This window comes from Rhinoraja longicauda, chromosome 30 (genome assembly GCF_053455715.1).
Source record: "Rhinoraja longicauda isolate Sanriku21f chromosome 30, sRhiLon1.1, whole genome shotgun sequence".
NCBI classification, from domain to species: domain Eukaryota; kingdom Metazoa; phylum Chordata; class Chondrichthyes; order Rajiformes; family Arhynchobatidae; genus Rhinoraja; species Rhinoraja longicauda.
Genome location: NC_135982.1, coordinates 26938228 through 26965301, shown reverse-complemented (window position 1 = coordinate 26965301; position 27074 = coordinate 26938228). Strand labels below are relative to the sequence as shown.

General features: G+C 45.3%; 1 protein-coding gene across 6 annotated transcripts in view; it reads right to left on the bottom strand.

Moving 5' to 3' along the window:
- plekhm2 (pleckstrin homology domain containing, family M (with RUN domain) member 2) overlaps positions 1-18901 on the bottom strand; it is a 47877-nt gene extending 28976 nt beyond the window's left edge. For all 6 annotated transcript variants that reach the window (XM_078425718.1, XM_078425721.1, XM_078425719.1 and 3 more), the window contains exons 1-6: positions 18775-18901; positions 8951-9057; positions 7645-7754; positions 6897-6996; positions 4123-4210; positions 2682-2868 (exon numbers count right to left, since the gene is read on the bottom strand). In XM_078425718.1, coding sequence (XP_078281844.1) covers positions 2682-2868; positions 4123-4210; positions 6897-6996; positions 7645-7754; positions 8951-9057; positions 18775-18834 — 652 coding nt within the window. In that variant the 5' untranslated portion in view covers positions 18835-18901. The remainder of the gene's footprint in view (positions 1-2681; positions 2869-4122; positions 4211-6896; positions 6997-7644; positions 7755-8950; positions 9058-18774) is intronic.
- Positions 18902-27074: the final 8173 nt, after the last annotated feature.

The following is a 27074-nucleotide window of genomic DNA, read 5'->3' as shown; positions in this document are numbered from 1 at the left end:
TTTGTTCCAGTGGCTTCTTTCAGCTTTCTCATGTTCCTCTTTATAGTGTCATTTACACCCATTCTAGAGCTGAGTAATCCCCAAATTAAAGCACGTTTGAAGCAATAAAAAAACCAGTTCTCTTATAATCTTCATCCAATTAAGACGTCTTTATCTGATCAAATTAGATTATACTTCCTTTCTGTTCTGTTACAGTCTTCGCCCTCTGATCTGCTAAATCCATTCCTTTGAATAGATCAGCAACAACAGGGATCAAACGCAGCACAAATCCTCCTGGCTAATGCTCCTCTAATATCATGGTATCATCTCCTGAGAGCTGCAGCACCTGCCCAGCCAGAGTGCCCACTTAGAATTCAGGGTAGGTTCTGATGTACAGAACGCTCCCTTTGAACATACGTGGATGTGAGTATTTAGTTGTGGCTAGCAGCGTGTGCAAGTTCTCACTTAGAGACACAGCCAGGAGCACTGGACAACTCTCTGCTGTTGCTGATGTGTGTTGCCTAATGTTACATTTCCTTAGCGTGACATTTATTCTAACTGCAAAGTGACAACAATCTTAGCTTTTTAAAAATATTCTGGCTGGCTAGGCCAGTATTTAATTCCTGTCCTTAATGCTGCTGATAAGATGTTGGTTAGTAGTTACAGTGCTACAGGGTTTAACTCCAACGCTGTGACCCAGCATCATTAAATGTCCAAGCCTAGATGATGAGTTATTCCACGTTGGAAACTTGTATCCGAGGTGGGATCACAGTACGTAAATCAAAAATTGTCCTGTGTAGGACAGTGCTGGTGATCGCTGGTCAGTGCGGACTCGGTGGGCCGAAGGGCCTGTTTCCGCGCTGTATCTCTAAACTAAATTACTGAAAGGATCAGAAAGATCAAGACGATGGATGGTCTTGCATCAATAATAACCTTCTCAACCTCAACGCTTGTTCTTCCAAATCTGCTTCATCAAAAAGTGGTGGGCTCTTTATAACTCTACATGCAGAGTTAAAATTCTCTGGGATAAAACTTCCATCGGCTGCAATGATGCGTCAAAGTGTGCCACTGGTATATATTGTGGGTCGAGTAGTTACCCAGACTGCCTGAAGAAGGGTCTCGACCCGAAACGTCGCCCATTCTTTCTCTCCCGAGATGCTGCCTGACCTGCTGAGTTACTCCAGCATTTTGTGAATAAATACCTCAGACTGAAACATTGTTCGGTTGGTAATGCTGCACCTATTTTGCAGAGGAAAAGATCTTGATATATACTGCAAAGAATGAACCTAGACTTGAAAAGGGTTTTCAGTTTCAGTTATCAGCATGGCTTGGTCAGTACACAACTCAGAAAAAGGGTTTTCTGTTATCAGCAGCTGAACAAACAAATGGTTAAATTCCACCAGGTGATGGCTCATGGCAAACTGTGTCATTAGCTCAGGGTGAAAGGGCAGTCTGACATTCCATCTTTCTCACCATTGACTTGGTGGTCTTGTGCCAAGGACAGCACAGTATTTGGCAGTATTCCTGATTAACATGGACATCCAGTGCTTAGTTAACCGTTCCGCAGAGAACATCGTAAGCACATGAGATGTATGTGCATACATTATGAGATGTATGCGCATAAATTCCAGGACAAATCTGCACTTATCATAAGCTCATACTTGCAACAAAATCGCATCTGTATTTCACGTGGAACTAAACAAACCATAACTCTAAAGACAGACACGAAATGGTGGAGTAACTCAGCGGGCCAGGCAGTATCACTGGAGAAAAAGGGTGGGTGACGTTTTGGGTCGGGACCCTTCTTCAGCCATAACTCTGCCCAAATTTCACATGCGACTGGTATCCACCATGATAAACTAGTGAATGTTACCAGAATATCAATGTGCATTACTGTCACAAGCAGCATAAGAGATATAGCATTGGAACCTAAGCTAGTGGTGAACTATTTTCCATTAGCCCATGAAGTATTTCAATGCGGAACCACAACCCTAATGCAAACTGCAATATTTAACCACACAAGTCCCACAGGAATTATACAAGCTGGCTATTGAACCCTATCCAAAAGGTATATACACGCGAACTTCACTTATGACAGCACTGCAACACACCACATGAAAAGTGTTGACTAAGGCAGCAACACTTTCTTCTCAGTAAGGTCAATGTACAATACTTTTGAATTACACAACAATTATTTTGTCTACTTATTCAGAGTTATTTTTGTTGTACATGCATTTCTCCTTGTTCAACAGGCTAGAGATTTAATCTGTGGTCTCTGCTAATGACAGTTGGCTTGAAGATTTCACAAAAAAAATTCTGGCACCCCTCCAATGGAAAAGGCGCATCATATGGGAAAGGATTAAAATCAATAACCCGTCATTGATCTTCTCTCAAGGTATCGACTCGGGGTATTTACTACTTTGTGCCAGTCAGATGCCAAGATTGCACTTTCCAACAGGCTTACTCAGAGCCAAAAGCCAGTGCGGGCATGTTCATTGCTGAGTTGCATGTTCATTTGGCAGTGCTGGTCGGGTACTCACTCTTACTGACCTAGAAGCAAGACTGGTATTTAGTACAAATTCACCCGTCCAAACCCTCATTATGACCGTACGTGCTCAAGCATTTCACTGATGCAAGGGGAAGGTGTTTGCGATTAGACTGAACTGCGCTATTTGGTTGCATAACAAAACCCGGAAACTTACCCTCACTGGAAGGAGCAATGGCACTATCGTCCCATTCCAGATTAGTGGAGGTGGCAGAGTTGTAGGAATTGAGTGAGAGGCTGTCGGAACCGTGCATGGAATTGGGCAAACGTTCTTCAAAATCTAGCAAGTGCTGTGGCTTGTAATATTCGGGCATATACGGTGCCAGGTCAAGGTAGGGAACATCCTAGAATCAGAAAAACAAGCAGACACTGCATGATGAGAGCTCAGTGGGAGCAACCCAAGCCAATCTTGTTTAACAATGCTTTTGTGACTCATTCTCCAAAATAAAAACATATATACAGTACCCTGAGCTGAAGGTACAAGGAACTGTAGATGCTGGAAACTGGCGTAGTCAGGGGGTCAGGCAGCATCTCTGGAGAGAGGAATGTGTGACGTTTTGGGTCGACACCCTTCTTCAGACTGATGTCAGGGGAGTGGGCGGGACTGAGATAGAATGTAATCGGAGACAGTAAGACTGGTGGGAGAACTTGGAAGAAGGGGGAGGGATGGAGAGAGAGGGAAAGCAAGGGCTATTTGAAGTTAGAGAAGTCAATGTTCATACCGCTGGGGTGTAGAACACAAAGCGCTGGATTAGCTCAGCAGGTCAGGCAGCATCTCTGGAGGACACGGATAGGTGACATTTTGGGTCAGGATCCAGTCTGAAGAAGGGACCTGAACCGAAATGTCATCAATTCATGTCCTCCAGAAATGCCGACTGACCCACTGAGCAAATTCAGCACTTTGTGTTCTACGTAACTGCCAGGAGTTATTCACAAAGGATAATTTGCTAACGCATCACATTTAAAAATTAGTATTGCAGACTATCAGAATATAATGATAATGAAATAGGAGACTTTAAAGATATAGCGCAGAAGCCACAGAGTCCAGGCTGACCAGCGATGTGAGCAGATTTCTTTTACAAGTGCATGCATCAATTATACATTCCCATTCATGACCTAGGTGGAGGTTAGTCAGTCCAGTTTGCTCTGTGCCAGCTTTTTAATGAAGGTACACAATTACCCGTAATATCTCCGCTGCTTCCTCAAAACTAAAACTCACGAAAGAAAGTATTTCCTTGCCTAAGAATCCCGGTTTAGCCGCTGCCTTCCAGCCCCAGACACACAGCTTTGATCCCGACTACGGGTGCTGTCTGTACAGAAGTTTGCACGCTCTCCCTGTTATCTCGTGGGCTTTCTCTGGGTGCTCCGGTTTCCTCCCACATTCCAAAGACGCACAGGTTTGTAGGTTAATTGGCGTCGGTAAATTTATCCCCAGGGTGTAGGATAGGACTACCGTATCGGTGATCGCTGGTCAGCGCGGACTTGGTGGGCCGAAGGGCCTGTTTCTCTAAAACTAAAATCACTGCCTTCATTCACTTGCTCTCTGCATAAATGGCCAAATTAATTATTCAGTGCTTTTCAGACGGTATTTTCCTCACCAGCTCCAACTCAAACCGGATGAATTCCAGGCCAGAAACAAGTGTGAGGATGAGGGTGAGGTGATCATGACTACAGACCAGGGCATTCCTAAGGATTGGAAGAGAAAAAGACAGTAAGACATGGCAGATCAACAAGACCATCAACCTATATCCAAAGAGGGCATTTACATTTTCTATGTTACAAATCTGGAGGTTTGCATTAGATTATTTCGAGCATAGGGTGGTTTATAAGCAGGCGGAATAAGCTAAAGTTAGGACAGTATCCACAATATTTACAATACTGTAGTTGAGAGAATGTAATGGTATAACTGTGATTTGCACTGGATATTTACAGGAATACTTCTTCAAAGTCTTCAACAATGGACTGGGACAGTGAGCAAAACACAAAGTGCTGGAGTAACTCAGCGGGTCAAGCAGCATCTGTGTAGGGAATAGCAGGGTTGGATTTCGGGATCAGGACCCTTATTCAGATTGAAATTGCAATTATATTATTTGTTTGCATGGAACTCACGGAGTGAAACTGTGTACATACACTAATGATAAATGCAAAGTAAACACCATGACAAGTGCAAAACAGCAGGAACGTGCAAGAAATGGTGGGTGTATGGAACAAGCTGCCAGAGGAGATAGTTGAGGCAGGGACTATCCCAACGTTTAAGAAACAGTTAGACGGTACTTGGATAGGACAGGTTTGGAGGGATATGGACCAAACGTGGGCAGGTGGGATTAGTGTAGATGGGACATGTTGGGCGGTGTGGGCAAGTTGGGCCGCAGGGCCTGTTTCCACACTGTATCACTCTATGACTCTATTTTAGTGCAATCTAAATTTGTGCAAAAAATATTAAAGTAAAAACCAAATGAGGTACAGTTAAAGCAACGGCAGATGGCAACATCTCCGGGAAGAGGTGCAAAAGAGACGATTGGTTCAGAGTCGGATTGCAGTGGAGACAAAGCTATTCCTAAGTCTGGATGTGTGAGCTCTCAAGCTCCTTTACCTTCCCCAGAAAGCAGTGGAGAGAAAAGGGAAAGGCCAGGGTGGCAGTCACCCTTGACCATACCGCCAGCCTTGCTGACACAACACACCATGAAGATGCATTCTCCACTGTGTTCTCCACTCTCTGCTGGCACGGGTAAAGCAGTTGCCATTCCAGGCGGAGATGCATGCCGTGAGAATACCCTCGACAACACACCAATAGAAGTTTAATTTATTCTCACTTGTACCGAGGTACTGTCAACCGCTTTTGGTTGCATGCTATCCAGACTGTATATGAACACACAAAGTCGACCTAGGAGGTCGGCTACAGGTACAAATCTGTTGGCTCCGGCCAGGCCAGAGACCCAGCCTGAGGGGGCAAATTCTACCTGCCGATCGGCTTCGGAAGTCCCGATGAGATCGACCGCCTCACCCAGCCTCGGCGCCACATTTTCGGGGGAATTTTTCTGCGAGGGATTTCATGTGCGATCTCGTAATTTTGTCAGGATTAAAAGGAGGTGCCGGACCACCGGTTGTTGGAAAATCAATGATGGACCTGTATTATTTCTCCAAACTCTATACACTTGTAATTCTGGACTTTCCTTAATACAAAACTGTTGGTAAAAGGCTACTTGACAACTTTAGCAGAATTTCCCCTTGTAATGATGTGAAAGTTTGATGGAAAAGGAATGCTGAAAACAAACTATCATCTCAAAAACCATCTAATAACAAATTCTTATTACAAGATAGCCGAGTGCTTCTCATATTTCACTGGTGTTTTTTGGCCTGTCCCACCTGAGAAGTATGCATTAGCGCAGCGGTAGAGTTGCTGCTTTACAACGAATGCAGCGCCGGAGACTCAGGTTCGATCCTGACTACGGGTGCTGCACTGTAAGGAGTTTGTACGTTCTCCCCGTGACCTGCGTGGGTTTTCTCCGAGATCTTCGGTTTCCTCCCACACTCCAAAGACGTACAGGTATGTAGGTTAATTGGCTGGGTAAATGTAAAAAATTGTCCCTTGTGGGTGTTGGATAGTGTTAATATACGGGGATCGCTGGGCGGCACGGACTTGGAGGGCCGAAAAGGCCTGTTTCCGGCTGTATATATATGATATGATATGATAAGCCTGATGAGCAAGATAAATCACTCTTGTTCCTAACACTTGTTTTCTGATTGAGAATGATCAGCCATGATCACATTGGATGGTGGTGCTGGCTCGAAGGGCCAAATGGCCTCCTCCTGCACCTATTGTCTATTGAGTCATACTGTGTGGAAACAGGCCCTTCGGCCCAACTTGCACACACCGGCCAACATGTCCCAACTACACCTGTCTGCATTTGAACCATATCCACTGTCCTCTCCATGTACCTGTCTAATTGTTTTTTAAACAATGCGATAGTCCCTGCCTCAACTACCTCTGGCAGCTCGTTCCATACACCCACCACCCTTTGTGTGGAAAAAGTTATGCTTACGATTCCTATTAAATCTTTTCCCCTTCACCTTAAACCTACATCCTGTGGTTCTCGATTCCCCAACTCTGGGCAAGAGATTGTGCGTCTACCCGATCTATTCCTCTCATGATTTTATACACTCTGTCAGATCACACCACATCCTCCTGTGCTCCGAGGAATAGCGTCATCCTCTCCCTATAGCTCTGACCCTCGAGTCCTGGCAACATCCTCTACCAAGTTCCTGCATCCCCCCCCGTACTCTTGTAATCTGATGGACTGTCGCCCTGCCATTCCAGTGTCACCTGCTGTTCGTTTGAACATTCCACCTGCTCAGACTGAGATGGACTCACTTGAAGTAATACTTATGAAGCAGGGCCCGATTTTCCCAGAATAACCTTAAGTAGCTCTCCAATGAGTTCTCGTTTAATGCGAGGTACAGCCAGGCTCGACCTGAGAAGATAAAGAGACAAAGTTAAAAATACAGAAATGGAATTAAATGGATCTGTGTTAGGACTACTGCAATGGGCCTCAATGTTGGTCAGATGAGCAGTTGTTTAAAAAAACAAACCAGTCCCTCCATTTAATCTGGTATAAAAGGTACTGTGAGTGCACGTTTAGTTCAGAGATACAGAATGGAAACAGGCCCTTCGGCCCACCGCGTTCATTCCGACCATTGATCACCCATTCACCACTAGTACTATGTTATTCCACTTTCCACTGCTTACACACTAGGCGCTATTTAGCGGCCAATTAACCTACACACCTGCACTTCTTTGGGATGTGGGAGGAACCCAGAGCACCAGGAGGAAATTTACTCAGTCACCGAGAGAACTTGCAAACTCTGCACAGACTGAACCCGAGGTCAGGATCGAACCAGGGTCTCTGGTGCTGTGAGGCAGCACTTCTACAGGCTGCAACACTGTACCGCCCCACCTCATAACAACAAGATTGTGATTACTCCACGATGGAGTACTCAAATGATGAGAAGGAAAGAGGAGGAAAAATGATTCTAAAAACTAGAACTAAGGAAACACGAGTAGTTTAATTAAAAATTTGACACTACAAAGTCAAAATTCTGATGTAGAGCACAATACTCACTAAGACCAAGATTTGTGGCAACATGCTGCAACATCTCAATCTGCTTCACCGCATCGCTGCGTGTAAAGTGCACAACCAACACCCAATAGCCAGAGGAGATATCCTGCAAACTGAGTGGGGAGAGAAGACGACAATTACCAGTGGCATTCCAGAAACATTTTTTTTAAATCATCTGGTTGCAATACCTGAATTACTACATAGAAAGGTAATCGTCAGGCTAGATCTGCCTACCTTGTGCGTTGTTCAAACTGTAGAGGTTTGCATAAACATTCAATGAGAGCACACTGGATCTGCATACCTTAAATTGTAGAGGCATCAGCCAGAACATTTAGATGTTCGAGGGTAGTTTAGTGATACAGCATGGAAACGGGGCCCTCGGCTCACCGAGCACACTAGTCTACCCGTTTACACTTGTTCTACGTAACCCATCTTTATCATCCATTCCTTGCACACTAGGGGCAATTTACTGAGGCCAATTAACCTGCAAATCCTTTAGAATTTAGATTTAGAGATAGAGCATGGAAACAGGCCTTTTGGCCTACTGAGCCCACGCCAACCATCGATCACCTGCTCACACTAGTTCTGTTATCCCACTTTCTCATTCATTCCCAACACACTAGGGGCAATTTTACAATTCTACTGAAGCTAATTAACATACGAACCTGGATGTCTTTGGGATGTGGAGGGGAAACCAGAGCATTGGGAGAAAACCCATGTGGACACAGGGAAAATGTGCAAACTCCACACAGACAGCACCCGAGGTCAGGATTGAAGCCAGGTCTGTGGTGCCGTGAGGCAGCAGCTTTACTAGCTGTACCACAAGCTCAGCCCCGCATGCAAGCAGTAAGCACTGCACATTGGAAATAACTGATCATCTATCATTTTGATTAGTGAATTAATACAGAGACATCAACATCACCATCTTCAAAGGAAGAAAATGTGCAAGTAGAAACTGCTACTGGAAAAGAAGTGAACCCAATTTGAAGAGTATACTGGATATACAAGCCTAGTTTTCTCTGATGGTGTGTTTATAAAAACCTGGTAATTATTTTTCTCTACAGTCACATAAACAATTCAGAAGCTTGTTTCCGTGCTGTATCTCTAAAGTCTTAAGTTCTTATAGCTTTGATGAGCTTGCAATTGGTCACGGGCATAGTCTTAGATGCAGTGCTCACGAGAAATAAGAATAAAGCTCAACTCAACTGCAATCTTACACAATAATTGCACACCGGAAACGGTCGACTACTTTGGCATGTACTAACCACCTTGGTAACACCCCAGTAAATCTTAATAAACTCTTCCTTACCCATAGAGCAGGGCATGGTCCAGGTGCTCGCATAGCCTTTGTAGAACCTTGTCATGGTTTCGAATTGCTGGCGTTTCATCTTCACAGGCGGCAAAGTAACCCTGGAGCTGGGATGGGAGGAAGGAACATAAAGAGGAAACAAATTCATTCCATCCCAATACAAATACTGCAGGCACCCAGTGCTTTTATGACAACTCCGAGCAAGCTGACCATCAAATCCTAATATCTTACGTTCAGAAAATATCTTATGTTCAGAGACTTTTAAATTTAGCAACACACAACTTTTTTTAATTCCAAAAGGACTCAATAATGTAATGTGCACCGAGCAGCTGTTTCACTTTAGTGGACACACAAGAACAACTAATTGCAAATTCAGACGTCTTCAAAACAAACATTAGTTCAGCAGTGAGGAGTATGGAGAAGCAGCTTTGTGGTGGCGATGGAAGCAGATATTTTATTTACATATAAAAATAATTTGAAACAGACTGGTTGTAAAAGGGAATCAATGTGCCATTTGTGGATGGGGGAACAAAAGTGGGGGATTAGGAACTTAAATTCCCAATGGCTTCGACTACAAAATGTTCTTTCACATGCAGATAAACAGAAACTAATTGCAATTATTAGACAATTTCACATTTTTCTACAAATGAGACAGAGTAAGTCTGAGGAAGGGTCCCAATCTGAATCATCACCAATCTATGTTCTCCAGAGATGCTGCCTGACCCATTGAGTTACTCCTGCACTTTGTATCCATTTGTATAAACTGGCATCTGCAGTTCCTTGTGTCTACAGATACTTTGATGGTCTTTAATCTAATATTTTCTGCTGGACGCAGTAGAACACCATATTTAATTGAACAAATTTACCAACAGCAAAGCCACTGCAGCTTCTAGCCGATCATATCTGACACTAAAAGCCCATACTGCATTATTAACATTCATATTGATTTGTGCAAAGATTCTGCCAGGCGCAAGCCTGTTCATGAATCACCCCTTTATTCTGGCAAGATTTAGCCAAGAGGTCGGTGACTCAGCACCTCTTCCAAAATCATGACCATCATGTGATGCTTACATAACGAGAAGCACCTGTTCTCTAAAGTTAGTGATTCCCAGCACTGGTCAACACACAGACTTCTCCATCCATCGTACCGTGTCAAATATAAAGGGCAGTAATGCGCCAAATCTAAATCTTCTTTACAAACTACTTTACACGATTTACTTTTCTACAGGCCACCATTTGAAACTACCAAAATTAGCATTACAAATACCTGCCCTTTTCACTCAAATTGAGATTTACTGTTAATCCTTCAAGCATGATATAGACAATAGACAATAGGTGCAGGAGGAGGCCATTCGGCCCTTCGAGCCAGCACCACCATTCAATGTGATCATGGCTAATCATTCTCAATCAGTACCCCGTTCCTGCCTTCTTCCCATACCCCCTGACTCCGCTATCCTTAAGAGCTATATCTAGCTCTCTCTTGAATGCATTCAGAGAATTGGCCTCCACTGCCTTCTGAGGTAGAGAATTCCACAGATTCACAACTCTCTGATTGAAAAAGTTTTTCATCTCCGTTCTAAATGGCCTACCCCTTATTCTTAAACTGTGGCCCCTTGTTCTGGACTCCCCCAACATTGGGAACATGTTTCTTGCCTCTAACGTGTCCAACCCCTTAATAATCTTATATGTTTCGATAAGATCCCCTCTCATCCTTCTAAATTCCAGTGTATACAAGCCTAGTCGCAGATGGGCTGCTAGCTTTCTCCATTCGGTCTGCAAGCACGCTTGCTTGCCGTCTCTATCCCCATACATCACTCCTACTCCAACCTCAGTTCCTACTCTGTGCTAAGAGAAACTCAAGGAACATCTTTCAGCGAGTTCATAAGTTCTTAAGCCATATGAGCAGAATAATAATAATAATAATGCATTACATTTATATAGCGCTTTTCATATACTCAAAGACGCTTTACAGGGATTTAGAGAACATAGGGAAGTGAATAAATAGATAATGAGACCATTCGGCCCATCGAGCGCCATTCGATCATGCCCTTTCATCTCCATTTTCCTGCCTTCTCCCCATAAAGCTTAACATCCTTACTAATCAAGAACCTGTCAATCTCCACTTGTCAATCTTCACATGTCTAGACTTGGCCTACATAGCAGTTTGTGGAAATGAATTCCAGATTCACCACTCTCTGACTAAAGAAATTCCTCCTCATCTCCTTTCTAAAGGTAATCCTTTTACGTGTAGGGAGGAACTGCAGACGCTGGTTTAAACCAAAGACAGACACAATAGGCTGGAGTAACTCAGTGGGTCAGGCAGCATCTCTAGAGAAAAGGGAGAGGTGACGTTTTGAGTCGAGACCCCCTTTCAAACTGAGAGTTCTGAGGCTATGGCATCTGGTCCTGGACTAGTGGACACATCCTCTCCACATCCACTCTATCCAGGCCTTTTGTTATCCCAATGTTATGATCACCTCTTGTTTCATCCCTGCCCTTTGCCTTGCACCATCATCCCGTGCATTACTTAATCAGTCCTAATTCCTAGACATTTTGCCCCACCCAACTCCTTTCTGTCTCTATTTGCTTAAAATTGTGTAATACACCCGCCCTATTTTCCAGCTCTGATTAATAAATATTAGCATGAAATTTTAACTGAGTCTTTTCCCACATCAGCTGAGTATTTTCAGTGTTTTGTTTTTAAATCTTTTTTCCATTACATTAAAATGATTGGGGGCTGTACTAGGATTTCAAACCTCATCTATAATTTTTGAGACACTTTACTGGCTTTAGATAATATCTTATAAGCTTAAGACAACTCCCAGCCCTAGGTTTCCCATTCTGGCCACCACACATCCCTGAAGGAGTGGAACACTGATGTCAAAGTCCATAGAGTTCCTGCCTTGCAGCACCAGAGACCCGGGTTCAGTCCTGTCCTCGGGTACAGACAGGAGTTTGTACGTTCTCTCTGTGACTGCGTGGATTTTCTCCGGGTGCTCTGGTTTCCTCCCACACTCCAAAGATGTGCAGGTTTGTAGATTAATTGGCTTCTGTAAATTGCCACTGGTGTATAGGATACGAAAGTGGGATAACATAGAACTAGTGTACGGGTGATTCATTGCCAGCATCGACTCAGTGGGCCAAAGAGCTTGTCTCCAGCCGAATCTCTAAAAATTAAAAAAAACCCTTCTACTGTATATGTCATGGACAGGCAATTCAAACCCTTTGCATTGTCACTTGTACGTTGGGATCCCAATAAGAACACACGCAACCACCACCGATACTCCACAATTGTATATTGACCACAAGGCCATTCCTAGGAATTATAATTAAAAAGGTAAAAATGCTGGCAATTTGGAAAGGAAAAGAAAAAGATTCTGGAAAACACAAACAGTTAGCTTAGTTTATTGTCACGTGTACTGAGGTACAGTGAAAAGCTTTCGTTGCGTGCTATCCAGTCAGCAGAAAGACAATACATGATTACAATCGAGCCATTTACAGTGTATAGATACATATGGGAATAATGTTTAGTGCAAGGTAACGCCAGCAAAGTCTGATCAAGGGTAGTCCGAGGATCACCAAGGAGGTAGATAGTAGTTCAGTACTGCTCTCTGGTTGTGGTAGGATGGATCGGTGTTTAAACTTGGGAACTAATTATTGACTTACCCAACTCTCTGACCAGTTGCATATTTCCCAAATTTTCCATTTTCATTTCATGATTGGCAAGTTCCAATTAAATTCCATATTTTATCTATTGTGCCAATATTACTGGGAATAGTTTATAAAGACCAAATCATTGTACACCTCCAGATATTTCACTCCACAAAGATACTCTGTTTCTTAAAGTGTCCAAATCCCTGGAATCAGTGTTGGGAAAATTCTGCAGAGAGCAAACCCACACAGCATTCCATGTGTAGGAAAGAACTGTAGATGCTGGTTTAAATCGAAGATAGACATAAAATGCTGGAGTAACTCAGTGGGACAGGCAGCATCTCTGGAGAGAAGGAATGGGTGACATTTCGCGTCGAGAAGTTTCTTCAGAATGAAGAAAGGTCTCGACCCTTGAATTAGTTTCTAAATAAATTCCTGACAGGGCTTTGGTCAAAACAAGCAGAGTCACTAGTTTTGGAGCAATGCAACAAGGCAGAGGGAAATTGTAGCAGCTTAGGGAAATTTAGTAGTCTGATCTTTCACGAGCCTCCCACGTTTCAAAGCTGGGAATGTGCTTGTTTCTGCCTGCACTGGGTTAATCTCCATTCATATGAATAGAAGTCACTGGCTACTGAGAGAAAAATAAAGAGTTTCTTTGTTTTTAAGTTAAGTTAATTTAAATGTTGAAATTGAATTTGGGTGTTTTTTTTACTTAATTTAATTTCTTTTAACTGCAACACATTAAAATAATTTGTTTAGATTGCAAATGAATGTCAAAGATATTAAAATATGCACAGTGCTGGAGTAACTCAGTGGGACAGGCAGCGTCCCTGGAGAACATGGATAAGCGACATTTTGACCTATCAAAAGGCCTTCTTCAGACCTTTTGCAGAGGGAGAGGGTGGATGAAAGGGTGGAGAGGAAGGAAGAAGTGTGGCAGATTAAAGGTGAGTACAGGAAAAGGGGGTGGTCATAGGCCAGTGGTTAGACAAAGGCCAGAGATGAAAAGAAAGATGTGATACAAAAGGAGTGAAGAGTTGCAAATTGTGAAGCCAAAAGAATGAATGTAAGTGGGTGAGGAGGGGTGTAGTGGTGTGAGTGTCGGTGGGGCACACGGGAGGGCGAGGGAGGGGGGGAAGCCAGGAGGGTTTGGTTGGTAGAAGTTACCAAAAATTGGAGAATTCAATGTTCATATTGTTTGGCTGTAAACTAGCCAAGCAGAATGAGAGGTGCTGTTCCTCCAGGTTGGGTGTGGTCTCACTGGCAATGGAGATGGACATATGCACTGGATATGCCTGGTCACATTGATCGTTTGGGGTGGGGGAAATGGGAATAGTACAGGACTCACTGACTGTCAACGAGGCTGTGTGAATCCCGTGGGTCGGTTCTGAGTCAGCTCCTTGCTCGTCTCAGTTGAGGGCACACTGGAAAAAGAACACTGTACCCGGGTATCTTCCCAGCTATTATCAGGCAACTGAACCATCCTACCACAACTAGAGAGCAGTCGTGAACTACTATCCACCTCATTGATGACCCTCAGACTATCTTTGATTGGACTTTACTGGCTTTATCTTGCACTAAATGTTATTCCCTTATCACGCAGCTGTGCGCTGACTGGTTAGCACGCAACAAAAGCTTTTCGCTGTACCTGACAATACACATGACAATAAACTGAACTAAAACAGATGGATCGCAATTTCTGGACAGCAGAATATCTGCTCTGTTACAGAGTATGGGCGAGAATATTGTAATTTTTGGCACCCTATTTAAAATCTAGGAGCAATGCAATTATTGATTCACTAGGATATTACAAAATATATTGAGCTGCACTTACAAAATCAGTCATTAACAGTTATAACATTCTTCTATGCACAAACTAAATGGCGACCTAAGACTTCAAGGTTGAGAGAATGTAAAAGGAAACAGTTTCTACCAGTTTCTAACTATTATAACTCCAGGGACTAAATTTTCTTTTCTGTATTAATTTTAATTTATATGCTGTAATTGTAACTTTTTTTGCACAATCCGCAGGCATTGCCATTTTCATTTCACTGCACATCGTGTATGTATATGTGACAAATAAACTTGACTTGACAATGCAACAGCAATGAGTGTACAGTGTTGGTTGGATTGGAAGCATTAAAATTACTTTGTTACACAAAGCAACAATAGAACATGACATTCTCAAAAACAGTACAGAGGAGTCCATCAATTCTTTAAACGAGAATTATCATTGGATTGGAGTGGTGTTTGAACGTTTTGGGGACTGGGATTAGATCAATTAGTTTGAGTGGAAATAAACACTGATGTAGGATTAGGCGAGTCAATTTGCCCACTTTTATGGTGAAACCACAGGAAGAAGGCAGGAGAATGGGGTTGAGGGGGAAAGATTGATCAGCTATGATTGAATGGCAGATTAGGTGGTATCATTGTCATGATTCAATGGGCCAAATGGCTTAATTCTGCTCATTTGACTTATGAAACATTGTGTAACATCCCCTTTGTATTTACCATTTATGGATCTTTGAAACTCTATGACACTACATGTTAAACAGCTCGGGGATCACGGCTATTCGGCATTTAAAACATTTACACGCAGGTCTCTCCTGCTCCTTAGAAATAGAGTGGAAGTCATCCTGGATACCAATGGATTGCCAAAGAGTCATTAGTTTGATGCTGGTTTATACCAAATATAGACAAAAAATACTGGAGGAACTCAGCGGGTCAGGAGCATATCCGAAGCACATGGATGGGTGACGTTTTGGGTCGCAATCCTTCTTCAGACATCACCCATCCATGTTCTCCAGGATGCTGCCTGACCCACTGAGCTACTCCAGCATTTTGCATCTGTCTTTAGTTTTATCATGTGTAGGAAGGAACTGCAGATGCTGGTTTAAACTGAAGATAGACACAATATGCTGGAGTAACTCAGCGGGACAGGCAGCATCTTTGGAGAGAAGGAATGGGCTATGTTGCGAGTTGAGACCCTTCTTCGGACTACTGGGTTACTCCAGCATTTTGTGTCAATCTTCAGTTTTAGCTGATCTGTTTAGTAAGTGTTTTACGATTAGCATCTTCTTGTTCATGAATCTATATGCCCTACAACCCTCAAATCAAACGTTCTTGAATGCCAAATTATTAAAGTATCGTTAGGAAGTGTGTTTTGTTTCTACATATTTCTTAGTCCAACAGAATAGTTTAAACATTTTTAAAAACCTACAGAATTAATGATAGTTTTCACGTGGCAAGCATGTTCTCTATACAGAAACTATAGTCGTTCTTTAATGACTGCGGTTTTGGGGGTGATTCACCATTCACTCACCAACAGCTGACTATCCAAATTATGAAAAGGTCAGAAATATTCCTTCCTTAAATTAGTTTTTCTCTTCCCCCTTGAGATAGAATAAATGCAATTCTCAAACCCACTTGTTCATGGTCACATGCTCTAGGTGCAGAATTAGGCCATTTGGCCCATCAAATCTCGTCCGCTATTCAAACATGACTGATCTATCTTTCTCTCTCAACCACTTTCTCCTGCCTTCTCCCTATAACCCCTGGCATCCTTACTAATCAAGAATCAGATGACATAATACTATAAACATAACCATGTCAAACTCGGGTATAAGAGATAGAGCAAAGATACCGAGTGCAGAATATAGTTCTCAGCATCGTAGCACTGGGTTTTGGATTTTAGGATTTTTTTTATCCTACGAGCATTGTTATTAATTTATTGATTTTTTTTTCTTTATTTTATATTGTTTATGTGTATTGTGTTTACAGACCTATTATGCTACTGCAAGTAAAAATTTCATTGTTTCATTATGTAAATTAAATACTCTCGACTGATTGCCTAGTACAAGAGAAGAGTACTTATTTTACCATTTTTACAGCACTTAAAGAAGAATTTTCTAATAACTGAAGAGCATATTCCAGCCTCAGGAAAGAGAAAATGCAACATTTTATGAACAACCACTCACTGAATTAAGAACAGGTTAGGACCATTCAGCCCATAATGACTAACCTAAGGCGAGAGAGGGAAAGATTCTATAGGAATCCGAGGGGTAACTTTTTCCACATAAAGTTGTGGTAAGTGTATGGAACGAGCTGCTGGTGAAGGTAGTTGAGGCAGGGATTATTGCAACGTTTAAGAAATAATTAGACAGGTACATGTATAGGACAGGTTTAGAGGGATATGGCCCAAACGCAGGCAGGTGGGACTAGTCAATATGGCACATGTTGGTTGGTGTGAGGACATTGGGCCAAAGGACCTGTTTCCACACTGTATGACTCTATGACCATGACCCTCTCCCAGTTACTTTTGTAACTTTATCGGCGCCAGACACGTGGCGACTCTTAGCGTACTTTGTGTATTTTGTATGCAAAAATAAAGAGGTACACCGTACTGAGGTACATGTGACAATAAAGTATTCTAGAATCATGGAGTTATCATTCAGTTTCTATGGGAGAATGGACAAGATCTTGGAAAGGGATACAAAAAACAGTGGAATTAGCCCAAATAAAAAATTATTACTGATACAAGAAATGGTGGAATCTGATGCTGGGTCCCAATGTTGGCACAGCTCTCTCCCAAGCAATCCCAGGTCCACACAACTGTCTGCCAGGCAATGCCAGCTCCACATAGCACCCTCTTATGCAATGCCAGCTCTGCCCGGCACTTTCCCAGGTAGTCCCAGTTTTACACAGAACTCTCCCAGGTCCACACTGTGCTCTTCCGGCCAGTGGCAGCTCCACACAGCACCCTCTCAGGCAATTCCAGCTCTACCAGGCAACACTGGCTCCACACAGCACTCTCATTTGAAGAAGAATCTCAACCCAGATGTGAAGAAGGATCGCGACCCAAAGTCACCCATTCCTTCTCACCAGTGATGCTGCTTGCCCCACTGAGTTACTCCAGCATTTTGTGTCTATAATCCCAGGTCCACACAGCACTCTGACAAACAATCCCAGTTTTGCCCAGTGCTCTGCCAGGCAATGCCAGCACTTTTCCAGGCAATCCCAGTTTTGCACAGCACTCTCCCAAATCCACACAGTGCTCTGCCAGGCAATGCCAGGTCCACATGGCGCTCTCAAATGCTCCACACAGCACTCTGCCAGGCAATCCCAGCTCCACACAGCACTCTGCCAGGCAATGCCAGCTCTGCCAGGCAAATGGCAACACTGCCAGGCACTCTACTATGCAATGCCTGCTCTCTCTCTCCCAGACAATCTCTGGTCTGAGGAAGGGTCTCAACCCAAAATGGCACCTATTCCTTCTATCCAGAGACGCTTCCTACCTGCCTGTCCCTGCTGAGTTACTCTGCGTCTATCTTGTAGATTGTGGTCATCACTTCCGAAGAGTCCACCACGGCTATAATCCACCAGGGACTGTATTGGAAGTATCCTACACCCACCAGGGACAATTTCAAACGCTATCCTACACCCACCAGGGACAATTGTTCACACTATCCTACACCCACCAGGGACAATTGTTCACACTATCCTACACTCACCAGGGACAATTGTTCACACTATCCTACACCCACCAGGGACAATTGTTCACACTATCCTACACCCACCAGGGACAATTGTTCACACTATCCTACACCCACCAGGGACAATTGTTCACACTATCCTACACCCACCAGGGACAATTGTTCACACTATCCTACACCCACCAGGGACAATTGTTCACACTATCCTACACCCACCAGGGACAATTTCTAACACTACCCTACCCCACTAGGGACAATTGTTAACTACCCTACACCCACCAGGGACAATTTCTAACACTACCCTACCCCACTAGGGACAATTGTTAACTACCCTACACCCACCAGGGACTATACTGGAAGTATCCTACACCCACCAGGGACAATTTCTAACACAATCCTACACCCACTAGGGACATTTTTTTAGATTTATACCAAGCCAATTAACCTACATACCTGTACGTCTTTGGAGTGTGGGAGGAAACCGGAGATCCCGGAGAAAACCCACGCAGGTCACGGGGAGAACGTACAAACTCCGTACAGACGGCGCCCGCAACTCTACCGCCGCGCCACCGTGACCGTCTCCCGGCTCCACACAGGCAGCGACTCGGGGAAGGGGGGGGACTGACCCCGGCCTCAACAGCCAACGGGCACCGGCGGGCATAGATGGCCTCGCACCCTCACCTGCTTCACCGACAGCGAGATGTTCTCCAGGATGCGGTCCTTGACTTTCAGCGTCTCCATCCTTGAGGCGGACTCCTCCTCATCATCATCGCCGCCACCGCCGAGCGCAGGACGGACAACCGACCGACCAACCGCCCGCCCAACCGCCGCAGGAAGTGACGCCCGCACTTGCGCGCCCGCAGGAAGCACGGCCGGACACCTGGGCGGGGCCGGTCGTCTTCGTCGTCATCATCCGGCGTCCGTAGACGACCTTACAGGGCGGGACCAGCCGGCAGGCGTCTCCGTCGTCATCATCATCCGGCGTCTGTAGACGACCTTACTAGGGGGGGCCAGTCGACAGTCGGCTTAACCGTCATCATCCGGCGTCTGCAGACGACCTTACTGGGCGGGGCTTCCATTCCATTCATTCATTCCCCTTGGCTGGGATCAGAATGGCAACATTCATTCACCCATTCAGCAGGGCAGCGTTTACTTTGTGTGAACGACAGATGGTGCAAATGGACTATCTAAAAGCCCAAGAGAGTTTTATTGTCTACAAAGAGACTCAAGGCATCATCCCCAGTGACATATCTCACTTTATTCAATCCGATACCCAGGAATTTACAAGTCGGGTCCTCAGGTCACTTCATTTATACTAGAATTAGGGCAAACAAAAATAGCTACCTACAGTCACTACATCTCCCACTGTCTTCCTGTCTCCACCTATATCCTTCCTTTGTCCCGCCCCCCTGACATCAGTCTGAAGAAGGGTCTCGACTCGAAACGTCACCCATTCCTTCTCTCCTGAGATGCTGCCTGTCCTGCTGAGTTACTCCAGCATTTTGTGAATAAATACCTTCGATTTGTACCAGCATCTGCAGTTATTTTCTTACACTGCCTGTCACTATATCAGAATCAGAATCAGAATAACCGTTATTGTCATCCAAAAAAACAAGTCTTTTGGACGAAGTTCCGTTACCCACAGTACAACAATGTCCATGGACTATCTATCCCAGAGTGGAACATCCTTCCCGACACTACCAGATGTGCACCAACCTTGTCACTCTTCAAGTCACAGCTCGACAACTTGGACATGGATCAACTCACCACACTTTGCCCGCGTAAAAATCTAAATAACCCTTTTGCACCCAGTACCCACGTGAGCGAAACCTGCATGAGATAGCCCAGCTGTTGGCGGTTGTGCAGTAGAAAACAGAAACAGAAAAAGAAAGTTGCAGCAGCAACGTAGAGAGGGATGGTACGTAAACATAGTAATCTGTGAACACCAAAACAAGTTCGACCTATTAAAGAATAAATAATATAGGGCGAAGACAATGGTAGGTAGACACAAAATACCGGAGTAACCCAGTAGGGGGGACAGGCAGCATCTCTGGAGAGAAGGAATGGGTGACGTTTCGGCTCGAGACCCCCCTTCAGATGGTTTAATGGTACTTTATTGTCACACGTACCGAGGTACAGTGAAATTCATTTTTGTGTAAAGTTTGGTGCAAGTATCACTTCACATGTCCCCAGTACCGAGTGTAATCAAAGCGAAATAATGTTGTGTAATGTAACTAGGCAACACCGTACACTTGTCAGGAATAGAACCATTGCCTGACCTTCCACTAACTTGATCCACTGGCTGTGGAGGTCACTTCTATGTATTTATAGTACAGCAGCCTTGTACTGGGCATCCAGTAACATATTTCACTTGGGCAGCTTACAACCCAGCGGTATGATATTGACAATAGACAATAGACAATAGGTGCAGGAGGAGGCCATTCGGCCCTTCGAGCCAGCACCGCCATTCAAGGTGATCATGGTTGATCATTCTCAATCAGTACCCCGTTCCTGCCTTCTCCCCATATTCCCTGACTCCGCTATCCTTAAGAGCTCTATCTAGCTCTCTCTTGAAAGCCCCCAGAGAATGATCATGCCATTCAGAGAATTGGCCTCCACTGCCTTCTGAGGCAGAGAATTCCACAGATTCACAACTCTCATCTCCGTTCTAAATGGCCTACCCCTTATTCTTAAACTGTGGCCCCTGGTTCTGGACTCCCCCAACATTGGGAATATGTTTCCTGCCTCTAACGTGTCCAACCCCTTAACCTAACTTCAAGTAACTCCTGCATTCCCTCCCTCTCTCTCCATCCCTCCCCTATCCTAGTTCTCCAACCAGTCTGACTGAGCATTTGTGTAGGAAAGATGCTGGTTTAAATCGAAGATGGACACAAAAAGCTGGAGTAACTCAGCGAGCAGGACAGGCAGCATCTCTCTGGAGAGAAGGAATGGGTGACGTTTCGGGTCTGTTGGCTTATGTAAATTTGAGCTCGTTAGTTCAAAATATACGATCGCGAACATTAGCTTTGGTATTAAATGAAACGAGAGCATTATTCCCCAAACGTAAATTATATTCAACAGTGTCAGATGCAACATTTAAGATGCATAGACACAAAGTGCTGGAGTAACTCAGCGGGACAGGCAACATCTCTGGAGAGGAGGCGTGGGTGACGTTTCAGGTCGAGACCCTGAGCATCCAAAACAAACTGACAATCTTCAGCTTCACCATTTGGCAGCAGCTGAGCCCCTGAGTAAATTCTACCATGCATCAGGGTGGCACGGTGGCTCAGCAGTAGAGTTGCTGCCTCACGGCGCCAGAAACCCGGGGTCAATCCTGACCACGGGCGTTGTCTGTATGGGGTATGTACGTTCTCCCCGTGACCTGTGTGGCTTTTCTCCGAAATCTCCGGTCTCCTCCCACACTCCAAAGACGTGCAGATTTGAAGGCTAATTTGCTTGGTGTCTGTGTAATATTGTCCCTAGTGGGTGTAGGATAGTGTTAGTGTGCGGGGATCGCAGGGTTTGCACGGACTCGGTGGGCTGAAGGGCCTGTTTCCGCGCTGTATCTCTAAACTAAACTAATCTCTCGGGCAGGTGCTTTGCACCATAACATTTCCAGGCCGTCTGGTTTGATCATGGGATATGATGTAACATTAGCATCAAGTGGTGTCCTGTGGCAGTTCCTCTCCCTGCCACGGTTCACTGACATATATTGGTGCAGCACTCGCCCTGCTGTGTCATGGCTTCCTTCCTTCAGCCCTACTTAGCTTGAGTTCCCCATTGTGTGTCCAGTGTATGTCTCTATAGAAATCACTGACTGATTTCAACTCTTCACTATGGTCGCCAACTGTCCATATTAGACGGGACATCCCGTATTTTGGGCTACATTTGTTTGTCCCGTATGGGACCGCCCTTGTCCCGTATTAGGCCCGGGGGGGGGGGGGCGCTGTAGGCCCGGACGCTGTAGGCCTGGACGCTGTAGGCCCGGAAGCTGTAGGCCCGGACGCTGTAGGCCCGAAATGCTGTAGGCCCGGACGCTGTAGGCCCGGACAGTGTAGGTCCAGACAGTGTAGGCCCAGGGGCCGCTGTAGGTCCGGACAGTGTAGGTGCGGACAGTGTAGGCCCGGACACCGCCTAATGGAGGCTGCGTAGCAACCCGCCTCCCGGCCCGGGCAGCCGCCATTGGAGGAGCGGGAACATGTGGCCGATGGCTGAGTGAGGTCACGTGGGGCGCGGGGCGCGGGGCGCGGGGCGGTGACGTCACCTAGTCCCGTATTTGGGAGCGAGGAAGTTGGCAACCCTACTCTTCACTGACTTTAGACTTTAGTCTTTAGAGCTACAGCTCAGAAACAGGCCCTTCGGCCCACTCAGTCCGTGCTGACGAGCGATCACCCCATACACTAGCACTATCCCACACACTAGGGGCAAGTTGCAATTTGTACCCAAGCCAATTAACCTACAAACCTGTGCAGGAAGGGACTGCAGATGATGGTTTACACCGAAGAGAGACACAAAATGCTGGAGTAACTCAGCGGGACAGGCAGCATCTCTGGAGAGAAGGAATGTGTGATGTTTCGGTTCCTAATTTCTCTCAGCATGCTGTCTGACCGGCTGAGTTACCCCAGCAATTTGTGTCTATCCCACTACAAACTTGTCGGCCTTTGGAGTGTGGGAGGAAACTGGAGCACCCAGAGAAAAGCCACTAAGGTCACGGGGAGAACGTACAAACTCCGTACAGACAGCATCCGTGGTCAGGATTGAACCTGGGTCTCTGGGGCAGTGAGGCAGCGGTTCTACCCGCTGCGCCACCGTGGCCTGAACCTGTCTCCTGAGGCAAAAGACTGACCCCTCTATTATGCCTCCGATTCCTTAATGGATTCTGGGAACACAATAGACAATAGGTGCAGGAGGAGGCCATTCGGCCCTTCGAGCCAGCACCGCCATTCAATGTGATCATGGCTGATCATTCTCAATCAGTACCCCGTTCCTGCCTTCTCCCCATACCCCCTGACTCCGCTATCTTTAAGAGCTCTATCTAGCTCTCTCTTGAATGCATTCAGAGAATTGGCCTCCACTGCCTTCTGAGGCAGAGAATTCCACAGATTTACAACTCTCTGACTGAAAAAGTTTTCCCTCATCTCCGTTCTGATCATGTTCAAATAACGCAAGGAATAAGTGAGTCAGGGTCTGAAAATAGCTCTCAGCTCTGACAAAGATAAGTGCTGGACACACAGTCCAGGAGAAAGAGATTTAAAACAGTGTCAGGCAGCAGAAAGAGGAAAAAGAAAAAAAAAGGGAATTAACCTTTTCTCTACTCTTGCTGTTCCAATCAGTCTATCTCCTCCTGTTGCAAAACTGCTCCTTTACACCTGCAGATTTAACATTAAACCCTCTGAGTTTACAGCGAGCATGTCCAGCTATCTCAAGCAGGCAGATGAAGTGGGCGTTCGTATTCCATTGTGAAGTCTCAGATGATAAACCAGCGGCATGATAAGCCAGCAGCATCATCAAGGACCAGTCTCACCCCGCTCACCTTTCTCCATGGACTCCACCCACAACCTCACGCTGCCTCGGCAAGGCCAGCAGCATCATCGAGGACCAGTCTCACCCCCGGCCGCTCCCTCTTCTCCCCTCTCCCATCGGGCAAGAGGTACAGAAGTGTGATAAGGCACACCTCCAGATTCAGGGACAGTTTCTTCCCGGCTGTTGTCAGGCGACTGAACCATCCTCTCACCAACTAGAGAGCGGTCCTGAGCTACTATCTACCTCATTGGAGACCCTCGGACTATCCTTGATCGGGTTTTACTGGACTTTATCTTGCACTAAACGTTATTCACCTTATTCCGTTTGTCTGTACACTGTGATTATAATCATGTAAATCTTTCCGCTGACTATTGTGTTTACAGATTGCTTGCAGGTAAGAATGTCATTGTCCTGCTGTCAGTGCATAGAACATAGAACAGTACAGCACATCGGCCCACAGTGTTTGTGCTGGACCTGATGCCCTGTTAAACCGATCTCATCTGCCTGCACGTGATCCATACCTCTCCATCCCCTTCATACCCCACCTGCCCATCTAAAACCCTCTTAAGATTATTAAGGGGTTGGACACGTTAGAGGCAGAAAACATGTTCCCAATGTTGGGGGAGTCCAGAACCAGGGGCCGCAGTTTAAGAATAAGGGATAGGCCATTTAGAACGGAGATGAGGAAAAACCTTTTCAGTCGGAGAGTTGTGAATCTGTGGAATTCCCTGCCTCAGAAGGCAGTGGAGGCCAATTCTCTGAATTGCATGATCATTCTCTGGGGGCTTTCAAGAGAGAGCTAGATAGAGCTCTTAAGGATAGCGGAGTCAGGGAATATGGGGAGAAGGCAGGAACGGGGTACTGATTGAGAATGATCAACCATGATCACCTGGCTCGAAGGCCGAATGGCCTCCTCCTGCACCTATTGTGAATCTGTGGAATTCTCTGCCTCAGAAGGCAGTGGAGGCCAATTCTCTGGATGCATTCAAGAGAGAGCTGGATAGAGCTCTTAAGGATAGCGGAGTCAGGGGGTATGGGGTGAAGGCAGGAACGGGGTACTGATTGAGAATGATCACATTGAATAGTGGTGCTGGCTCGAAGGGTCGAATGGCCTCCTCCTGCACCTATTGTTTATTGTCTATTGTCTATTGTCTATTGTCTATTGTCTATTGTCTATTGTCTATTGTCTGTAGTCTATTGTTTATTGTCTAAACTCCACCAGTGTTTCTGCCTCCACCACCACTATCCCTGGCAGTGCATTCCAGGTTCCCACCACTCTGTCTAAACAAACCTTGGCCCACACATCTCCACTAAGCAGAACTCCCTCTTGCCATATAGCTGTGCCCTCTAGTCTTGGACATTACCACCCTGGGGAAAACAGGTTCTGACTGTCCACCCCTATCTATGCCTCCCAAAATTTAATATACTTCTACCAAGTATCCCATCAACCTCCCACGTTCCAGAGAGAACAGTCCAACGTTTCCTTGTAGAGGGCGGTCACGGTGGCGCGGCGGTAGAGTCGCTGCCTTACATCGAATGCAGCGCCGGAGACCCGGGTTCGATCCCGACCACGGATGCTGCCTGTACGGAGTTTGTACGTTCTCCCCGTGACCTGCGTGGGTTTCCTCTGGGATCTCTGGTTTCTTCCCACTCTCCAAAGACGTGCAGGTTTGTAGGTTAATTGGCTTTGGTGAAAGTGGGGATTCTACCGCTGCACCACCACGTACTTTCCGAGGGTTTTCAAGTATTTTTAACAGGGTAGGAACTTGCTATAGTTGCAGCATCTGACGTACAGGGCAGTGGTAAAATAATTTAAAGGGAGCATTTTGAGCATAATATATCATTCTTTATTTGTTGTCCACAGTGAAAGGATTTTATTGGATGTAAAAGCATTTTCATGTTCTTGAAGAGTTGTACACTCCAGAACCAATTCTTTTGGAATACCATTAGCAAAGTACACTCTCATCCATACTTGTCTAAGCCACAACAATGAAAGTCTTGTTAAATAATGAAGTGATAGTAATCTATATACAAAATCACATAAACAGGAAATCTAGACCTACAGTGACAATATCTCACCGAATAGTGAGCGGCCTGGATAGAGTGATGTGGAGAGGATGTTTCCACTAGTAGGAGAGTCCAGGACCAGAGGGCACAGCCTCAGAATTAAAGGACATTCCTTTAGGAAGGAGATGAGGAGGAGGTTCTTTAGTCAGAGGGTGGAGAATCTGTGGAATTCTTTGCCACATGGAGGCTGTAGAGGCCAAGTCAATGGATATTTTTAGGGCAGAGAAAGATGGATTCTTGATCAGTGCGGGTGTCAGGGGTTACGGGGAGAAGGCAGGAGAATGGGGTTGAGAGGGAAAGATAGATCAGCCATTATTGAATGGTGGAATAGACTTGATGGGCCGAATGGCCTAGTTCTGCTGCTTTGACTCATAACCTCATGAACTTAAGAACAGTCAACTGAAAACGTTTGCTATCTTGGTTACTAATCTTGATATCTTACACTCGAAGACCATTCACACACACACACACGCATGAACGCACGCCCACATGCACACACACACACTCACAGGCACACACACACACGCACACACACACACACACACACACACACACACAGACACACACGCACACACGCACACACACGCACACACGCACACGCACACACACGCACAAACGTGCACACACACGCACACACGCACACACACACACACACACACACACACACTCGCGCACACACACACACACACACACACACACACACACACTCGCGCACACACACACACGCACAAACGCGCACACACACACACATACACACACACACACACACACAGAGAACAGTCATTACCTCCTTTATCAACTCTTATAATGAATATCAGTTATGGTGGAATAAGAAAGCTTTCAAACGACTCAGTCACTAAAGATAGACACAAAGTGCTGGAGCAACTCAGCGGGTCAGGCAGCATCTGTGGAGAGAAAGGATGGGTGCCATTTCGGGTTGGGACCCAGGTCACTGTGGGGAATGGGAAGGGGAGTTGAAATGGTTGGGGATACCAGCATCTGACGCTGTTTGTTTCTCCGCGGACTCTATTTGTGTAGGAAGGAACTGCAGATGCTGATTTAAACCGGGGATAGACACAGAAATGCTGGAGTAACTCTGCGGGACAGGCAGCATCACCCGGAGAAAAGGAATAGGTGACGTTTCGGGTCGAGACCCTTCTTCAGACAGAGAGTCAGGGGAAAGGGAATTGTAGAGATGTACTGCAGGAAGGGATGTAGACTGCAACTTATAGATTAGCAAATGAAGCATTATACAAATGAAATCCCTAAATAACGTGGCAGGAACTTCAACGACGCCATTTCACGGGCTTAACTCAGTGTTTTCGTGCTAAAAGGAGTTGAGATGATCATAAACAATGATATAGGGAAAGGAAAAACTGCAGATGCTGGTT